The sequence below is a fragment of the Panicum virgatum genome, chromosome 5K (assembly GCF_016808335.1).
Source record: "Panicum virgatum strain AP13 chromosome 5K, P.virgatum_v5, whole genome shotgun sequence".
NCBI classification, from domain to species: Eukaryota; Viridiplantae; Streptophyta; class Magnoliopsida; order Poales; family Poaceae; genus Panicum; species Panicum virgatum.
In genome coordinates, this window is record NC_053140.1 from 454,318 (window position 1) to 473,818 (window position 19,501).

General features: G+C 46.6%; 3 protein-coding genes across 3 annotated transcripts; 1 reads left to right on the forward strand and 2 right to left on the reverse strand.

The window, feature by feature from the left end:
- The first annotated feature begins 60 nt into the window (after window positions 1-60).
- LOC120705450 (protein NUCLEAR FUSION DEFECTIVE 6, mitochondrial-like) lies at window positions 61-1,608 on the forward strand. The gene is made up of 3 exons (XM_039989769.1): window positions 61-276; window positions 373-494; window positions 1,407-1,608. Exons 1-3 carry the CDS (start codon window positions 125-127, stop codon window positions 1,424-1,426), a joined length of 294 nt encoding a protein of 97 aa, XP_039845703.1. The 5' UTR covers window positions 61-124; the 3' UTR covers window positions 1,427-1,608.
- A 90-nt stretch (window positions 1,609-1,698) lies between these two features.
- LOC120705446 (probable metal-nicotianamine transporter YSL1) lies at window positions 1,699-4,234 on the reverse strand. The gene is made up of 3 exons (XM_039989762.1): window positions 3,598-4,234; window positions 3,414-3,511; window positions 1,699-3,244 (listed from the first exon to the last, which is right to left on the reverse strand). Exons 1-3 carry the CDS (start codon window positions 4,129-4,131, stop codon window positions 1,795-1,797), a joined length of 2,082 nt encoding a protein of 693 aa, XP_039845696.1. The 5' UTR covers window positions 4,132-4,234; the 3' UTR covers window positions 1,699-1,794.
- Window positions 4,235-4,382: 148 nt separating this feature from the next.
- On the reverse strand, window positions 4,383-7,414 carry LOC120705449 (uncharacterized protein At4g28440-like). Its single transcript, XM_039989768.1, has 2 exons — window positions 7,057-7,414; window positions 4,383-4,823 (listed from the first exon to the last, which is right to left on the reverse strand). The coding sequence occupies exons 1-2, from the start codon at window positions 7,304-7,306 to the stop codon at window positions 4,636-4,638; spliced, it is 438 nt and encodes a 145-aa protein (XP_039845702.1). The 5' UTR covers window positions 7,307-7,414; the 3' UTR covers window positions 4,383-4,635.
- Window positions 7,415-19,501: the final 12,087 nt, after the last annotated feature.

The window sequence follows — 19,501 nt, forward strand, 5'->3', positions numbered from 1 at the left end:
TTAATTACGGCCCAAGCATTTTCTGTAGGTAGTGGACGGCCCAAGAATCCGGACTGACTGACTCCTCCTGTTTAGAATTATTATTATTACTATTACCGAAAGTGCCCCTGCCAATCCACCGCCGATGGCCGCCGCCGCCGCCAGGTCGCTGCTCCGCTCGTCGGCCTCCCTTCTCCGCGCTGCCCCGGCGAGGTCCTCTGCCTCCTCGGCTGCGGCGCGTCCGCATCCGCCTCCCCCTCTTCGGCGCGCGTTGGCTGCTCCTCCCCGCCTTCTCAGGTGCGGCCCTGCCCCCGCTCTTCACTCTCTGCCCCTCTTCTCAGCCAGCAAGCTACTCCAATCTTCTGCGTGGTGATGGCATTGGCCTTCGAGCAGGTCGCCCGGCGAGTCCAGCTTCTGCGTCGAGTCGCTTCTGCCGCTGCACAGCGCCACCGCCGGTGCCAGGATGACGTCCATGCTCGCCATCCCTGGCCGAGGCCTCGGATGGCTCATCCAAGGTAAAGACTGAAAAAAAAACTGCTCCAATCTTCAAGTGCACTAGAATTCATAAACTAGAGACTACACTGGAATTTAGCCTAATCTAGCAAATGTAATTTTGCTGCAAATGAGAACATGCACCTTGGTGTCCAAATGTGTGCATAACCATTTTGCTGGTTCCTCCAACATCTATGTGTATATAACTGTGTTATGTTATGCAACAGACAGCCTTAGATGACTACCATATTCTGCTTTGCTTATTAATGAAGCAGCTTATTCTTTTTTTGTATAAGTATAAACCATAGTTTGATTTCACCATTTCAAAGAAAGCATTGGTGGACAATAATAGTTGTTGCTCCACAAACTGGCTTTATATATTGAACCAATTAGCCCTCCTGACAAGGTGTTGTTGCCAGAAAGGACGGTGACAGTTTACAGTACCAGAGGATGTGTTATTATACAGTGTGTAACTCTTGCAGTCGGATTTGAAGAATGTGATTACATCATTTATGAAGTTTGCTTTGGGACAATATAAAACAATTTGGTTTGGAAAGGCTACAAATTCACTGGGAACATGAAGCAAAATCGATTTAAGAAATTCTTATGCGCTAAAGCTGTCTTGAAGAAAATGCTTCAAGAGATGTTTTTTTATAGTTTGTAGCAGTTAGCAGACTATAGTACACTTTCCATTGATGTTAGAGGCCATTAATTGTTTTTCTATGACTTGAGAGTTATTACTCAAGAGCGTATTTAGCTTTGCATCATAGTACTGAATAAGAAAAACCTTATGGGTCGCAGGCTTCCCTACCAGGGAAAACCGCATTAGACAAAGAACTGGAAACATGTCGCATGCTGTTATCATTGATAGAGAATTTGTTTTCCTGGATTTTTAAAGCAGTTTTGACGAATTGATATGGTTATTTGTGCTACAGCTGAAACTGATGGAGTATGATGCCAGTGCTTTAGGAACCAGGAGACCAGTGGTGCTTGGAGTTCTTTTTGTGACCCTGCAGAATGAGTTGACAAAAAAAAAAGTACGCTTTACTTTATCTGTATGTGAACTGTGACGAAAAGACTTAATAAAGAATTTTGTATGGTGCTCTGACTTTTTATGAAAATTATTTGGCTTGGTTTGTTCAGCGTGATCTGGTGATTGAAATGCTTGCGAGTTTTCATCATAGGGTGGTTTGGTTCCCCATTTGGAGTTATCTTGGAAACCAACCAACTCAACTTGTGATTCTTCTTCCTTGTCGGACAACATAATCTAATTTACAGAGGTGGAAGAAGAAGAATACTAGAGGTGCTTTGCTTGCTGTTTCATCATTGTGAAGTTGTCATGTTGGGGACGAAATGCCGCTGCATTTCCTCATTCTGGTAGGCGGTGAGGAACTTCATGCAGATAGGTGGCTGGACTTTGAACATGGCGAGAAGCGAGGATGGCAGCGTCCAGAGCCCATCTCCGCAAATCAAACCAGACGCCACCACAATGGAGAGCATGTTTGCAGACTGCTTGTCCGCTCTCCTCCAGAAGATGAGAATGAGGCTCCCCAGGCACATGTCTATGGTGAAGGTTGGTCCAACAAAGAAGGGGATGGTCATGGCCATGATGTTTGGGATGTAGCCGTCGATCCTCCACTTGTTGGCCGCGGCAGCGGCTGCCAGGCCGTCGACGAGGAGCGCCGCGCAGAAGCAAGGTATGCAGAGCATGACGGAGTGCTTGGGGAGTGAGCTGATGCCCTCGACGCTGATGTCGGCGATGCCACGGTAGGCCATGGCCATGGGCGCCGGGTAGGGCGACCCCGGTGCTCCCAGGTGCACCTTGCCGGCCATCTTCTGGAAGGCGAGGTAGAGGAGCGGGTTGATGATGCAGCCGAGCGCGGTGCCGATGACCTGGCTGGCGAACATGGACAGCGGCGAGGTGAGCGTGAGGTAGGCCGACTTGAAGTCGTGCATGAGCTCCGAGGAGTTGCCGATGATGACGACGACGAGGCCGCCGGCGAGGAGGCCGGCGATGGCGCCGCCCGCGGCCTCGCCGACCCACGCCCCAAAGATGAAGATGGCGAGCTTGCCGTAGATGGTGCCGAGAGACCAGTCGGTGAGGCCGGAGGCGTAGGAGCTGCAGAAGGCCATGAGGGGCGACATGGCGTAGCAGACGGCGACGTGGTAGAACCTGACCTGCGGGAACATGCCGGGGAGGAAGACGCTGGCGATGGCTGCCAGGATGCCGTAGCCGGCGAGCGCGAAGCCAGTGGAGATGTGGTCGCTCTGGAAGCTGTGGATCCTGCGCCGCTCGTCGAAGCTTGCCGCGGGATCCTGCTGCTGCTGCTGCAGGTGGGACTGGGAGTCGCCGCCGTGGCTCCGGCGGTGGAAGCTGCGTGCCGTCCTGATGCTGACGGCGGTGAGCTGGAAGAGGCAATCCCCAAGCACCAAGGAGACGCCCATGGGCACCTTGTAGCCGTTGAGCCCTCGCAGGCTGGACGGCGCAGGGTCGGTGTACCATGTCCCCTGCTTGGCCTGCAGGATGGGCCAGAGGATCCCCGACGAGACGACGGCGCCGAAGAGAAGCGAGAAGTTGACGATGCACGGGCAGATGATGCCGATGCCGACGAGGCTCAGCGAGAAGTCGAAGTAGAAGCGCTTCTTGTAGGCCTCGAGGCCGAAGAGAGGGAAGGCTTGGAAGCCGCAGCCGTCGCCCCCCGTGTACAGCCACTGGAAGGCTGCCCAGCTGAAGCTTCCAGCCAGAGACCTCAGCAGAGCAGCAACCTGCAATCTGCAGAGCAGCACAGCAATGTGAACCTACAATTGGATTGGAAATCCAATCAAACAGTTTTACCAGCAGATGGCATGTGCTCTCCCCCGTTCCAACAAATTATAGAGACGACTTATAATTTGGAAATGGTGAATTATAATTTGGAACCGAGGAAAACAGTTAGCAGTACTTTGCTGTTGCCGCCCCCTTCGGCGTGTGGAAGCTGTTGACGAGTCCGGCGATCGCTGAACCGGATGGGTACAGCAACTTGTAGTCCAGGATCATGACCTGCCATCCATAAAAATCAAATACTAATAATCCATTTGCAAGATTCATTCTTCAACTTGAAGAAATGAAAAAAGAAAATCAGAAACCTTGGTCAAGGGGAGCGTGATGAACAGGCTGCTGAAGCCGGTGACGAAGCTGAAGGCGATGATCTGGCTCATAGGCAGCATGCGCACTGTGTTGCCTGTGCCTGCCCCGCCGGCTGCTTTGGCCACCGTGTCCGACATGGCTGGCAGAAAGCTCATGAAGCCGCCGTAGAACGCAAGCGTGCAGCAGGCGATGACGCAGGTCTGAACGACGACGTTCTCCTGGCGGTTGAAGGCCGGGGTTGGCACGCCGCAGCGGCCCAGCAGCCGTGTCCACGAGTTGAGGACGAAGAAGCTCACCATGCTCGCCGCCATGTTGAAGGACGGCACCAGGCCGATGGTCATCCCCATCCTGAAGGCCATGAAGCTGAACATGGTGCCCAGGAACACGCTGGCCACCACCGACCGCACCGTCACCTGCCTCCACCACGGTGGCGGCGGCACACCCACGAAAACCGCCTCCACCGACGACGTGTTCTCGTGCTCCTTATCCTTGGTGGAAGGCTCGCCACCGGCGCCGGCGACGTCTCCTGCCATGTCGCCTCGCCGGAGATGCACGCGTCGGGTCAGGCCTCTGTTTCCGTAGCCTCACACCAACATAAGCATCGCCACCTTTTTTTAGCAAGTCTGGTCTGGTTGGTAACTAGATCGGAGGACTGGCAGCCACAAGCCAGGCCTTCCTTTCCTGGCCAAACATTGCTACCAAACCACACTTCGGAACAAAAGAGACTGAAAAACTGTATACACCAGAGAAGAGAGAGAGCAGCCTGCATCAGATAAAACCGGAGGAACAAGACAACTAACGGGTCGCTCATCTTCAATCATTAGCATCGCCAAAAAAAAAAAAGACGCCACTCATCTCCAGCGAGTGCAGCAACACAGGCAGTAACAAGATGAATGGAAAGCAGCGATACAACCTTCACCGTAATTATCTACTACTGTACTACTGTAACAAATAAACTCGCTTAGAGAGGCTTTATGATGTTCATTCATGGTACTTCCTTCTTATGGCACGGAAAAGGGGCAGAAACGCTTGGCCAATTACTCAGCCACATTAACCAATTCATACTCTACTAGTGACAGGTTGTTGTCCTCCTTCACTGTGAAGCTGGCAGGTTCTGTAGCCTCAATCCGCCCCCATTTATCAACTGCAAGCCTCATTGATCCTTTGAACATGTCAATTTTAGCATTGCGCAAGATCACGGTGGCATCAGGCTCCAGCAAATCAACTGCATAGAAGGCGAGCAAGTTCATCGTAAGCCTAGGGCATGTACATTGTCAAGTAAATCATGAATCATAATGTTCCCATGACACCATGCAATGCAACTGAACAAAATGACATACAAGACAAGAATAAATGCTATTTGGCACAGATACGGCACCAATATGGAAATAGATGACCCAGGGATCAGTTGTAAATTGAAAATGTTGTTGCTGTGCTTTCATTCTTTACTATTTCTGCAAACCTTGAAATCAAGCTGCCATTGGTTGGCTGCCTACCAGACAACAAACAGGACAAGTGAAATATGGCTCTTAATTTTTCTTAATTTGACATGCTTTGAGCCCCCCTAAAATCTAATTGCGCAAGAGAAGATACTACTAATCAGCATTGTGAATGTACTGATAGCAACAACAAATGCCAAAAAAGAAAAAGAATAGCAATTTATATGGTGCCCCTCAACATAACATAGATGATGAGCTGTGATCCAAGTTCAGCTAGGCGCTAGGCTGATTCTAGGCGCTGACCCACTGCCTAGCGCCTAGGCGGGATTAATCGCGCCTAGGCGTTCTTAGGCGTTTTTCTAGGCGGTGATTAATACATGTACAAATACTTTTTTTAGTAGAATACATGCACAAATACTTAAAACAAAAGAAAAAAATAGAAGATCAGTGCTCATGAAATGAGAAGAATGGGGAAAAGGCCCATTTAAAGGCCCAACTCGCATCTCTCTTCCCGCATCCTCTCCCGCACGCCGCCCCTTCCGCTCCCTGCACCCGCGCCGCATCCCGCGCCGCCACATCCCCGCGCCACCGCATCCCTGCGCCCACGTCCCCGCCGCCGCATCCCTGCGCTTGTGTCCCCACCGCCAGTTCCTCTCCGGCATCTCTCTCCCTCAGTCCGAGCCAGCCGCCGCCTGCGCCCGCCGTCCGACGCCGCCCGCGCCCGCCGTCCGACCTCACCGGCGACCTCCGCCCGCCTAGGGGTCCGACTACCCCCATAGGCGAGGCGGAACCCCGTCGACTACCGGTTAGTCGCGCCTAGTCGCCGTCTAGGCGCCGCCTAGCAGAACTAGGGCTGTGATCAGTTATAATGACATGCACATTGGATGAAACATAATTCAGCAGCAATAACAAAGACTTTTAGTCCCAAGCAGGGTGCAAAATAATTCACAAAGGAAAAAAAACAGCAAACATTAACTGCTAAAACATTCATTTTCATCCTTCCAGAATTAGGACTAGTGTGCTGTTATTCAGAATGAAACAGCACCTGAAACAATTAAAGTGCGCAAAAGGCCAAAAAAAAGACAGGGATACCATGTAACGGCGGATAGGCAGTTTTGACCTCTGATATGGCACACAGTTGACTTATTGTACGTTACTGTTATAAGATCAACAGTGTCTCGTCTGAACTAAGGTAACATCAGCTTGAAGGATGGAATGGTTCATATACAGCTGTTTGGTTGGAGGGATGCAGTGACTCCATTTCTTGTTTGGTTGAAAGGATAGGATGACAGATTTTTTGGCCCAACTTGCCTATCTGCCTTGCGCTGTCGCGGAGGCTACCCGGCCGTGGTCCCACGCGCCTCCCTTGCTCCATCTCCCCGCCGCTCAAGCTTCGGCAGCGCGCAAGCCGTCACCCCCGCCACGCTTGAGGTGCCTCCGCCTCACAGCGTGAGATGGCGTCAATGTAAGACAGCTCGGTCGCCCGGTTTTGCGGGATCGAGGCATCCGGAATCTTGAGTGAATATTCGCTCTAAGGGACTGCTCCATTCTTGTGCTCTCCAACCAAACATGGGATGCAACAGTTCCATTCCGGTAGGCTCCCCAACCAAACACTACCTATGTACCTCATAATTTTGGTAGCAGCTATCTCATCCATCATTGGAACTGAAAAAATTAATTGATAAGATGAAGTTGCCTTGGCACCAATTCCCTATGTTTTGTCCTATAAACGGCAGGCACAAGTAAATACAATAATAACTTTAGAAAAGAATGCATTGGCAACCAGGAGTTCGCATGCACAAGGCTCTTTGTAACGAGCTTCATCATGCATCTGAAATGAAAACAGGTCCGGGTGTGGTATAAGTATAAATAATACATGGGAATATATATGAACTAAAGAGAGAAGGCCCGTGGTTCCATGCATTTTGGGCAGGCATCCAAGTAAGGTATTGGTGCGATCAATCAGATAAATCTAGCCCGCTGTAACGCCACAGCCACAGCAATAAAGCAAGTGGTCACCTTGGTCGTTGCGGGCTGTGAAGACTATGGCGCCGGTCTCATCCCCGACGAGGCACTCGGCGATGCGTGGCGCGCGGGGGGATGCGGTGGCGGTCGCTCCTGGGCGCGCGCGTCCAGGGACGGGGGTGGCGCTGACGACCTTGACAGTGAGGGTGTGGCCGTTGGTGCCCGGCCTGAGCTGGTCGACCTTGGTGAAGACGGGCTTGCGGAGCGCCGGCTTGTCGCCGCCCTGCGCCGCCGCGGTGGACATGGATGCAGCTTGGATCGATCGCGGTGCGGAAACCCTAGCTCAGGCGGGCGGAGTGTTGGGGGGCGAGTGCTGGGACTGACTGCGACCTGGGGTGGGGAGTGGATGGAGGGACCCTGGCAGGGAACAAGACGACCACCAGCTGCCAATGGGCTGACTTGGGCCGGGCCTGGGTTGCTCCAAGGCCATTATTTGTTTTCTCCATAAAGGAAGAAGCCTTATCTTATTTGTTTCAAGATTGCTAGCAACTATTCCCTCGGTCTTGAAATACAAGACATTAGAGTTTAAAATTAGTACCCAAATGAAAGACATTTTAAAGTTATTTGAGTCCAATCTCTCCCCACCCCCCAATTTGTACTGGTTGGTCAAGAAGTAATAAAAGCAATGGAGATCTCCTAGGTTTTGGTGCGACGACTAATAGCTGACCCATAATATTTCAATTAATTAACCAAACAGAAAACTAATGAGGAGTACATGAATATTTTCCCATCTCTTTATTTTTTCGGCCAAAGGCTACAGCCTACATAGTTGCACCCATAGTTGGTGAGAATGTTTCAAAAAAAATCCTAATAGAGGGGATTCGGGAATCCTTCATTATTTACGATGCTGAGGTCCCGGACGATTTTTCGGGGAGGGGGGGGGGTCGCAGTAGAGGAATTTTTCACCTTTACCTTTTAGCATGGGCATGATTTTTTGTATCAAAATTAATCCAAGTCCCTTATTTATGGGTTTTCATTCCTGGGTGTCGGACATGGAGTCCTCTTTCCATCAAGACCGACAACCCTTGATTCTTAGTCCGCTAGATGAAGTCATGGCTATTCTACGGAACATGCTCAAGTCTTCAGAGTTTGTTGCATCCGTCCTTCGCCTCGTTGCACCCGTCGTTGGTGAGAATATTGCCAAGATAGTTCTGATAGAGGGCAAGAAGACGGATTTTGGGAATCCTCCATTTTTTTTTGACTTTGAGATCCCGGACGATCTTATGGGGTCATAGTCGGGGAATTTTTCACTTAGGCGATTGCGGATGAACACCTTTACCTTTCAGCGCAGGCGTGATTTTTTGGATACAAGTTAATCCAAGCTCCTTATTTGTGAGTTTTCACTCCTAGGGTGTAGGATTTGGAGTCCTCTTTCCATCAATACCGATAGCCCTTGATTTTGAGTCCGCTAGATGAAATTATGGCCGTTCTACAGAACATAGTCAAGTCTGCAAGGTTTGCTGCATCCATCCTTCGCCCTGTTGCTCCCATTGTTGGTGAGAATGTTGCCATGATAGTCTTGATAGAGGGCAATAAGATGGATTTGAAAATCCTCCATTTTTTCGACTTTGAGGTCTCGGATGATCTTTCGGGGTCGTAGTCGGGAAAATTTTCATTTAGGCGATTTGCGGATGAACAACTTTACCTTTAAGTTTGGGCGTGATTTTTCTGGATAAAAAACTAATCCAAGTCCCTTATTTATGTGTTTTCATTCCAAGGGTGTATGATTTGGATTCCTCTTTCCATCAAGACCGATAGCCCTGTAATGTGAGTATGCTGGATGAAGTTATGGCCATTCTACGAAACATAGACAAGTCTTTGAGGTTTGCCGCATCCGTCCTTCGCCCCATTGCACCCATCATTGGTGAGAAACCCTCCTCCTTTTATCCGAGCTTGAGACCGACTATGTCAAACATATGCGTAGTTTCTTTTATCTATTAAATCATCTTTATCTTTTGAAATTTGGCTATATGTTATTTTATGGTCAACTTATGTATATATTTGATTAATATAGGACAAAAAATTGGCATAAAGATGCCCAAACTCAGTTCTGCATGTGTTATTTGGAATTGCTCAGTACGTTTTAACATGTTAGGACGTGAAGAAAAATTCAAAATGATTACGCAAAGTATATCCAAGAAAACAATAAGAGTATATACACATGGGCAATTAAACAACAAAAGGCTGATTTCGCTCTATAAGATGTATATTTCTCCATAATAGCCAAGGACTAGCGACTGGTGGGAGAAAAGGGGGCCTCTAGTATTTTTCCTTAATCATGTCAATTTTCTTAGTGTGTATAAGTCAAGAATCATATATTTAATAAATATTTCTTGAAAGACAAATCTAAATCTAACTCCTATTTATCTTTGCCGGAAAAGGAAGAGCATAAAATGCTTTTGGAGAACCTGATGAGCGAGAAGGAGGTCAAGACCAAGGAGTGCGAAGAAGCCCAAGAGTGAGAAGAAGCTCAAGATCAAGGTGCAGCTAGAACAAAGTTTGGTTCATGTTGCTTCTCTAGATATGTGATTATGATTGTTCAATGTTCATGGAACACAAAAATTGTGTATTAGATGCAACACAAATGTCCACATCAATTCTTCGGGAGTATGACATGTTTCTAATGGATGAGCCTTGCTTCAAAAATATTCAGAATTACATCATTATGTTGTCTTCTTTTGTTTGTTATTCACTCCCTAGAAATATAATGAATATATCTTTTTGTTTGAACTGAGAATTAATATGCAACTCTAGAATGCAAGAATAAAGATTTCAAACAGAAGTTGAGCGAGGTGGTGAAAAGATGCATACATTTACAAGATGAGCTTATAGAAATGAAAGGTTAGTTTCTTCATGATCTTACTATACAAGTTATACATTATTTTTTAGAATTCCTTATATACCACTAAAAATTATAGTGGTTCATTTTTTACTACTGGAAAAACTAAAATTCTTTATTTGCTATTGATTTAGTTTTTATTTCTTTTCTTACCACTATCGTCAAACATTTAGGCATGTTAATTTGAAATTTTGAAAAAAATTCTAAAGAACTATGAAATACCTATCAAATATGAGTGTAGATTCAAATCTTATTATTAAAAAAAATCACTAATGTCTCAACGGGAGATGTACCTCTTGTACAGTCCTAAATATGATGTGCAACTAATGTGAAAAATGAGTAAAGAGAATGAAGTGTGGGACCATATGGTTTCTTAAACCGAGCTAGCTCCCCATGGCTCGAGAGCATTTCACGGGCCACGTGTCCATCAGAGCTTGATGAGCTCCTGAGCAGAGCTCCTTGCCTGAGCGAACCAGGGCCCTCCAAGCGTGTGAAGCAGAGTACAAAGTATTGGGTGTGTTTAGTTCCCCCAACTTCCTCCAAAATTTCCAAAATTCCCATCACACCGATTCATTAAATGTACCAAAAGACGCATGCATGAAGTATGAAATGTAGGTAAACAAAATAACTAATTTCACAGTTTAGATGTACATTTCGAGACGAATCTTTTGAGCCTAGTTACCCCATGGTAGGATAATATTTACCACAAACAAACGAAAAGTGCTACAGTTCGCTACAGTGCCAATTTTATAGGATTTCGCAGGATCTAAACACAGGCCTGCCTCCGAGGGCAGAGTTAATATGATTTGACATGAAGAAAAAGCCTGCAGCAGCTGGATTCCCTCGCTGGTGCGGCGTGCCCATCCCTTGCACACCCGTCACTCATCCTCCTCTACCAATGCGCTTTTCTCCGGTGTGCCTGAAGCATGGGCCTCAATCAAACATTGGCCCACAGCAAGCGTAATAGTTGTAGCTTAACGTGGCCAACGACAGAAGCAGAGAGAGAGGCGTAGATAGGGGTGAATCGAGCGATCCTGAGATTCGTCTCCCTCTCACCGATGCCTCGCGTCCCGTCGGAGTGGGCAGCGATGCCGCTCCGCTCCCCCTCCCATCCCCTCCGTACGCGCGTGCGCCTCCTCCTTCCTCTCTCTGCAGATGTTGGCCCTGTCGCATCGGAGCCGTCACGAGAGCCCGGCCGTGCTGTCCCGTTGGAGAAGGGGGGTGTGCATGCTACTGTCTAAAAGAGCATCTAGGCCCCTAGTGGGTTTTGGTGTACTGATTGACAACATGATTAAAGGACTAACTTGTTGTATGAGATTATGAGCAGGTATTTAATTTGTGGAATGATATAGCTCATGTATTGCAAGTAAATATGGATGTCCCATTGGCAATCATTATATGTGACAAACTAGAGTGAGAAAGAAAAATGGAAGAGCAAGATATTCATGATTAATGTGAAAGGCTCTAATATTTTGTTGAAGCTTGTTAATTTATGTGGGACTCAAAGTGGCAAGCAAAATTGTAAAAAAAATTGAGAGCAAGTGTTCATGATTGACATGAAGACTCGAATATCTATCAAGGCTTGTTCGACTTATGATGGAATTCATATGACAATCAAAGGTTATGTGAATGAGACATAATATGTTGTTGCATAGTCTCAAGTTGGGATGACTTGTCATATGAAAAGAATATTGTTGTCAAGGGATGCAAGCAAGAGAAAAGTGAATGAGACATGAGTTAATGTGTACATGTTGTCTCAAGTTGGAAAGTTTGCATATGAAATTAAAAGGTGAATTTATATTGATAAAGAAGATTTCATGCATGACACAAATCAATGTGAAGTTCAAGATGGACGGCTAGGATGAAGGTAGAGAGGACCGAGAGGCGTGTTTCAAGAGGCTACGCAAGCATCGGCTTAGGGGGAGCAAGAAAACCGATACGGGCCAAAATACCGGAGATCATAGAGTCATGGAGAGCTCTATGTTGAAGAGTGTCATTATTCGAAAAATGGAAGTGACTTGTGAATCAAAGGTGGATTTCATTCTTATATGAAGGAAGATTCAAAGTCACTAGCTCAAGTAGGCATGTTCACTGAATTAAGGATGTTGACAACCTCAAGATATTGATTGAAGAAGTTCGGCTTGATCAAGACATAAAAGCTCAAGTGTTGTATATGCCATTTTATGTGAACTTGAGTATAGGATGTCGTACTATCAAGGGGGATGCAACATCAGTGGTTTGACATTACCAAAAGTGCTCATAGCTATCCCATATGAGAAAAATCAGAGAGAAACACCTGGGAGCAGAAAACCTAGTGTGACTGGTCTGACCGGTCCAGCCGACCGGTCTGACCGGTCCAGCCGACCGGTCTGACCGGTCGGGGTCCAACGGCTAGTTTATTTGAACCGACCGGTCTGACCGGTCTAACTCTGACAGAGCAATGGCTAGTTTTTGAGAGAGGGGTATTTATACCCGGCCCACACCCTCAGCCATTCGTGGGTGCTGATGCCATTGTGATTCTGAGCCATCTCTGAGCAGTGAAAGCACTTGAGAAGTCCTCCCCAACCTCTCTTTGTGAGATTTGAGTGAATCAAGACTAGATCCTTGAGTTGGGTTGAGTGAAATCTTTGCTAAGAGAGCAATTTGAGCAGTGAGAGCATAAGCCCTAGCTTAAGCACTTGCGGTTGCATCGCCAACTTGTTGAAGCATTTGTTACTCTTGGAGGTGAAGCCTCCTAGACAGCTAGGCGTTGCTGACTAGCTCCCAAGCTTGTGGTGAGTAGCGACAAGTTTATTGTAGCAGTGATTGTGTGCCACGAGGTCACATGGTCATATAGTGGAAAGAAGGAGATAGCTTGACCTTGTGGTTGCCATAAGCTTCCTCAACGGAGAGTAGGATTCACATGTGGTGAACGTGGTGAATCCGAACTTTGGTGAAACAAATCACTGTGTCTTCTTTGCATCATCTTCTTATTTGGTTTGCCTCACACTTGTGCTCTAGCTTTATTTGTGCTTCTGCTTCGATCTACTCGGTTGTGTTGTTTCTGTGTGTGCAGGGTTAAGAAATATTTTGCAAGCACCTACAGAAGCACCACACCAAGTTGCATTTGTGCTAGAGCTAGAAAAGGGGAGAATTAACTCTGTTTGTGCAGGTTTTGCATGGGCCCGGTCTGACCGGTCTATTCAACCAGTCTGACTGGTTGGTGGCTGACATCTGTGTTAAGTGTTTTAATCTGCAGGATTAGTTTTTAAACGCCTATTCACCCCCCTCTAGGCGACATCACACGATTAAGGTCCTTTCACTGTCCCTCCTCCTACAACTGCTTCCCTCGCCAGAGTGCAGCTCCTCCTCCCTCTCTCTACACTTGTTGGCCCTGTCGCATCGGAGTCGTCGCGGGAGCCTGGCCATGCCGTCTCATCGGACTAGGGGCGTGCGTGCTACCGGCCCTTCTCCTCCTGCTGCTGCTGAGATAAGTTTTCCGCCCCCTCCCCTCCCCACTTTATATATGTGTGTGCTTCATGTGTCCTCTCGCAGTCTCGCTCCAGCACCAAACCCTAGCACCATCTGTCATTTCTCTTGCTCCTCCCTTTGCCTGTCTGCCTGTCCCGAATGACACTATGCAAATTGTGATCTTCGGTTCTCTATTGTGTTGAGCTTAGTTTCTCCTGCATCAGATCTGTTATCTCTTGATCTGAATTGCGATTTTTTTGTTGTGGTTGTACAGGTGCAAACCTTTCATGGCATCGATGACATGAAGTCTGCAAGTGGTCCCTGGAGAAGAAAGGTGAGGCACCTGATGCATTTTTTGGGTTTAAAGCATGTTCCTTTTTTAATCTTGTGTAGTTAATGTAACCCTGCTTCTCCTTTTGTTGTACCTTAATAACGACTCTTTTGATCATTTGATATAAGTAGGTTTTCAGCGTGTACTCTTTAATGAAGAACACACCCAGCTGACTCTTTGTTTCATGTTATTCGGCTAGGTTAATTACTACCTAAAACATAGGTAGGTTAGATGTTTTGAGCAATATGCTTAGCATACCTTGCTAATGTTAGTGTTTTCTTAAGTCTAGCTTCAGAGGTTAGTGCATATTTCAGAAGTCAGTGCTTAGATCAGATAAGGGACCTCATCTTCCTTAACTTTCTTTGGTGGAAACAAATATTTAGCGATTCCATTTGCTAATGCTGCTGATAGCACCTACTATCTCAAATAGATTATGAGAGAATATTTCTTTTTCTCATAGAGTAGATTTGCTTATTCAGACTACTATCTTCATTCATTTGCTCATGAACAGAAATACTTTCTTCTTTGTTAAATCATATTTGTAGATTAGATTGTTATATAGTTAGGATCAGATGCTTAGATAAGATAGCTTGTCTGACTTGAATTTCTTTGGTGGAAAGAACTGTTTTCTTATTTCTCATAGAGTAAATATACTTATCTGGACTTCAGCCTTTTTTCATTCGTGAACAGGAACAATATCTTCTTCCTAGAATCATATTTGCTAATTAGATTATTATATAGTTTGTATACAGAGCATGGGTGCGTAATCTCTCACTAAATTGCACTTCAAACTGTTTGTTCCTGCTGCAAGGTGAATAATACATACTTGATGCCTTCTGAAGCTTAAGATTGTTGTCGTCTTCTGTGTATTCAGAAAATTGCAAATGTGAGCTCAGCCTCAAAAAGGGTGCACAGTTCTGTGTCTGTCCCGGTTTAGTGCTGCTGCTGCTGCTCTGCCTATATTTATGAAGTTTGATGCTTCTTTTTCAGATCATTTCGTGCTAAAGTGAGAGAGGTTCATTGCTGTCAAGTTGCTGCTACTTTTAGCTATTTGTTGTCCAAAGATTTGCAAGGGTGAGTTCACTCTTGCTATTTCAGTCTTTGTGTTTTACTTTGTTGTACTGCATTTATATACTGCACAAAAAAGGCCTTATGCAGCATGCTTCTTTTCTTATCTTTCTAGGTGACTCCCTAACTTATCTATTCATCTTACATTTCTAGATCTTATCTATAGGCATTGTTTCTCTTACCTACTAACTTTTCTTCACTTATCTCACTATGTGCTTGGTATGAATTTTATCCCTTATCTAGAGGTCCTTCTCTACCCATTATGATGTTTGATATAGGTACTGGTCACATCTTCTCTTTACCTTTCTTCAGCTCTTTTGCTTTTTTTTAAGTCTATTACCCCCTCTCTAGATACACATTTTACTTATTCTGGTGCATGCTTTGATCGGGCTTATTCTGATAGTTGTCATAGGAAGCCGTAGTATCTTTTCTTTAGTTTTCTCTACATTAGGGCCTGTTCTGGTGCATACATATATTTGTTTAGAATTCCATATCATTTTCATTTTGCCTATCTCTTATCTACGTACTACCTCTTGCACTTTGTTTTGCAAGTTGTGACTCAACAATGACTCTTTATATGCTGCCCAGTCAACACTGTTGATTGTCATTTCCAGGCATTGTTCCAGAGGGTTCAGTTTAAATGGCTGGTACACCATGTGAGAGGGTTGTACGGTGTCATGAAAAGAGAAAAAAGAGACATCTTGCAATTGCATAAGTCTGAACTAATGCAGCCCATAATTTTATTGAGACAAAGTGACTGGCCTATTGATAAATAATCTTATTGCTATTCAAAACATGGATACAATGATTTGGTTTCTTCAGACGATCAATTTTTTGTAACACTACCCAAGGTCTGCATGTTTCTAACCAGTCAGGCCCTCATGAGCAGCCATCCTTATCTAATCAGCTATCATTCACTCGAAAAAAAGAATGAGTGAGTACACGACAACGAAAGATAAATTATTCTAGAAAAAGTAAGTAGCCTAATCGATAATGACCTATTAAACTTCACACCTGACACGAGCTAATTATTTGTTAATTTCTATGTGCCTCCGTTGCCGCTACGTCCAAAAAATACTACCTTTATTCTAACCTTGTCCTGTTATTAACAACCTCTACAACAATAACTAATATCGGTCCCAATATCTCTTCTTCTTCTTCCCGTGGTCTAAAAGGATCCTTCTCAATATCTAAGGATCTTACCTACGCAGAATGGCGAGTCGTCTCCCTTCCTCTACTGGCGGGCGACCTTGGAGACCATGGTGAGTTCTGGTTCGATTGGATTCTTGGAGATTCTCAAGCTAAGTGCCCGGCGACCTGACTCTCCTCTCTCTTGTGCTCCTCTCTGCTGGTCCCCCTCCTAGTTTTCTGCTCTCTGGAAGTTTCTCCTCGTTCTCTGGCTTCTCCTCTGCGAATCTTGGTTTTGTTCGACAGTGTCTTCTGTGCCTCTCATCTGCTATGGATTTCTCTAAGATAGTGACTCCCCTCCTAGATTTCAATGCTGGGCAACGCTTTGAAAGATCTCTAGTTAGATCTTTTGGGAGAAAGACTCATTCTGCTGATACTAGAGGCAATCGGTTTCACCTCCTTGCTACGTTCCGGCGCTACCTCTTTCAGCTAAATGAGGTCTCTGTGGCTCTTGCCCTGCAATCCTGTTTGGGGGGGGGGGGTTCTTCTATGGATTTTCAGGTTGAATATCAAAGCCATAATCATTTCAAATTCTCAATGTCTTGCAAAGCTGTGGGTTTCGCTATCTATGAGCTCCGCAGATTCACGGGGAGGTCTTTTGATGTGTACTTTCACCTCTGGAGAAATGGTGCTCCGCATTGGGAGCATGAAAAACGTATCTAGGAAGAGGAAGAGACTAGACTGTGGTCTCAAGTTGTCTCTAAGAAACAAAAAAAAAAGAGGCCAAGAAGCAATCTACGAAAAGAGTTCGATTTGCTGATAACCCTGTTCTTGGTTCTCCAGTGTTTAAATCAAAGCCTTTTGGCTCTCAGCACTCTATCAGAATTGGTTCAGTTGATGTCATGCTTCCAGATGGTATTCCTCTTGATTTTATCGCAAGATGTGCTCCTGGTATTCTCAAGAATTCAAGTTTTAGTAGATCAACTTCATCTGTTTCGCTTGATCATTTGGCTTTCTCTGTAAATCCTGAAGATGAACAGCCACAAGAACACCATCCTCAGCGTGGTGGCTCGTCCTCCCAGGTACATTTTTTGGCGGCTAATAAAAACTCCTTTAAATTTATTGAGGTGGTTAATCATGCTCAGCGCTTGGGAGGTTGCACCCGCTGTCTCTGCTTTAATCACAGCAGAGTTAACTGCCGCTCCTCCCTTCGGTGCGCGGCTTGCTTAATTTTGGGCACAATTTCAAATTCTGCTTAACCAAGAGTCGGCCCAAGATATTCTGGAGGCCCAAAGCACAGTTTGCCAAAGAGCCCAGCCCAGAAGCTCAAGAGTCGCAGGGCAGAGGCCAAGAGGCGGAGATGAACAGTACTTCTCCCCCTATTCTCTCAGTTGCTACAGAAAACCACTGCTCTCGCTTGGAGACCCCCGCCTCGGATACTGAGCACCATTGCTGCGCTCATCCCTCATCGGAGGATCGTGCTGATTTGGAGATGGCAAACTTCGTCGTTGATCCTGCGCCATTCGTCCCGGAAGGGATGGAGGTAGAAGACTGGGCAAGGCCAGCGTGCGGCAGAATCGTCATCAGTGGGAACCCTCCGCGTCGTCATGATGAGTATGCCATTATCACCCTCGTTCCTCCACCGCCACAGAATCAACTTTATGAGGCTATGGATGAAGTTATGACTATTCTTGAAGAAGAACATCATGCCAGAATTCGATCGAGTTGTTTGTCGCCTCTTGGCATGTGCCTGGTTCAGTTCTCGTCCGTAGTGGAAAGGCATGCCATGATCAATCGAAGCCCTATTCAACTAGATGACGTGCGTGAAATCCAGATAGTTGAACACGACAGAGGCTTGAACCTGAGGAGTTGTCCCTTCACTAGGACCTGCTGGGTTACGTTTCTTGCTTTTCCGCTAGATTTTCAAACCCGTGAGATTGTTTCCCAAGCTGTGGGGCTGTTTGGCTCGGTGGCCAACTGGATTGACAACTCTAAATGCCGCTCCAGAATTCTGCTCAGATGCAGAGTCACGCTGATTAGCAGAATCCCCAGAAGCATAATCATCTGTGTAGGGAATCCGGTGGGGGACAATGGCAATTCCTGGGCAGTCCCTGTTTTTGTCCTTGATAGCTAGCAAAATGATGTTGTAGCTGCAGATGAAGATCAGCTCCCTGCAAATGGGATCCCTCACCCTGCAAATGTTAACCATATCCCTGGGTTTTTTGAAGATGTTGGTGATTCGAATGAAGTGCAGCATGAAAATGAGAATCATGGCTGGGAACCCCCTCCCTCTCCCCCTCATGATGGCAATCATGCATGGGAGAAGTTGCCACAAGGTACTGAAGAAATCATTGGAGAAAATGAACTAGAAGAAGTGAACAATCTGGCAAATGCAGCTGTTGCCAATGCTGTTGCCAATTGCCTGATGCAACACCCAGCTCATCCTCAAGAAAGCAGCTGTGATACCCTAGGTGTCTGCACAGTAGTTGTGTATCTATTTTATACATCATGTGCTTGTTTTGCTTGAAAATTGGACCTTTTTGTAATTATAAAAGGTTATATGTGTAATATTGATTTTATGCAAGGGTCTTTCTTTAGTTTAATTTGAATTGAATGTGTAATTATAGCTTTTGTGGAGGGTGTTTTTGCAAAATTCAGTGCATTTACTACATGGCAGCAAATTTTGCTTTTAAGTCTAAATTTAAAGTGAAATTACCTTGAAAAAGACAAGTTTCCTTTAAATTCAAAATCCCTTCTATGTTTTCAAAAATAGCTCTTGAATCTTTGATCAAATAAATTTTTGCACAACATCAAAGTTGTAGATTTTGAAAAATTGAACAACTTTCGTGTTGGACACTTTTTCATTTGAGCTTTATTTTAAAAGTTATTGCTGTTTTACAGTTTGGTCCCTGGAATTTTTTGGAAATTGCAAAGCAGTCCTTTTTCTTCCACCTCAGCCTGCTCGCCTGCTCTGTTTCCCGCCGCCAGTGCCGTACGCCGCCCGCTCGCCGTGGCGAGCTGCCTCCCCGCGCCACCTCCTGCCTGCTAGCCCACGCGTCGCCCCGGAGCCTCCCCACCGCCCTCCTTTGCTCGCGCTGGTGCTCCCCTGCCGTGCCACGCGCCCCCGCCGAGCGCAGAGCAGCCCGCCGGCCGCCACCTCAACGCCGCCGTGGAGCACCCGCTGCTGCACCCCAGGGCCTCATCTCTCGCGCGCACGGGCACTACAAAAACCCCAGCAAGCTACTCCGTTCGCCCTTTCGCTTGCCCCGTATTCCCACTCCACAGAACGCGCCACCGTCCACTCGAACCCCGGCAAGCTCGACCTCACCGTTGAACCCCCTCCTCCGCCCTTCCCCACCCGCAATTAACCCCGCCAATCGATCCGCCTCACTCTTGCGCAGCTCACTAACCTCTTCTCGTTGCCTATCCTCCACCAGGACCCCTAGCCGTCGAGCTCCGTCGTAGCCCGAAGCTCCACCGCCCTGCTCGCACGCGGAGCCACTCCTCTGCCACGGATCGACCCAAATAGACCCCACCAACACCTTCAGCTTGCTTCACTGGTCCTCATCGGCCCGATTTCCTCCGCTGTTGTCCACCGGAGCGCCGTCCCCACCTTTGCAGAC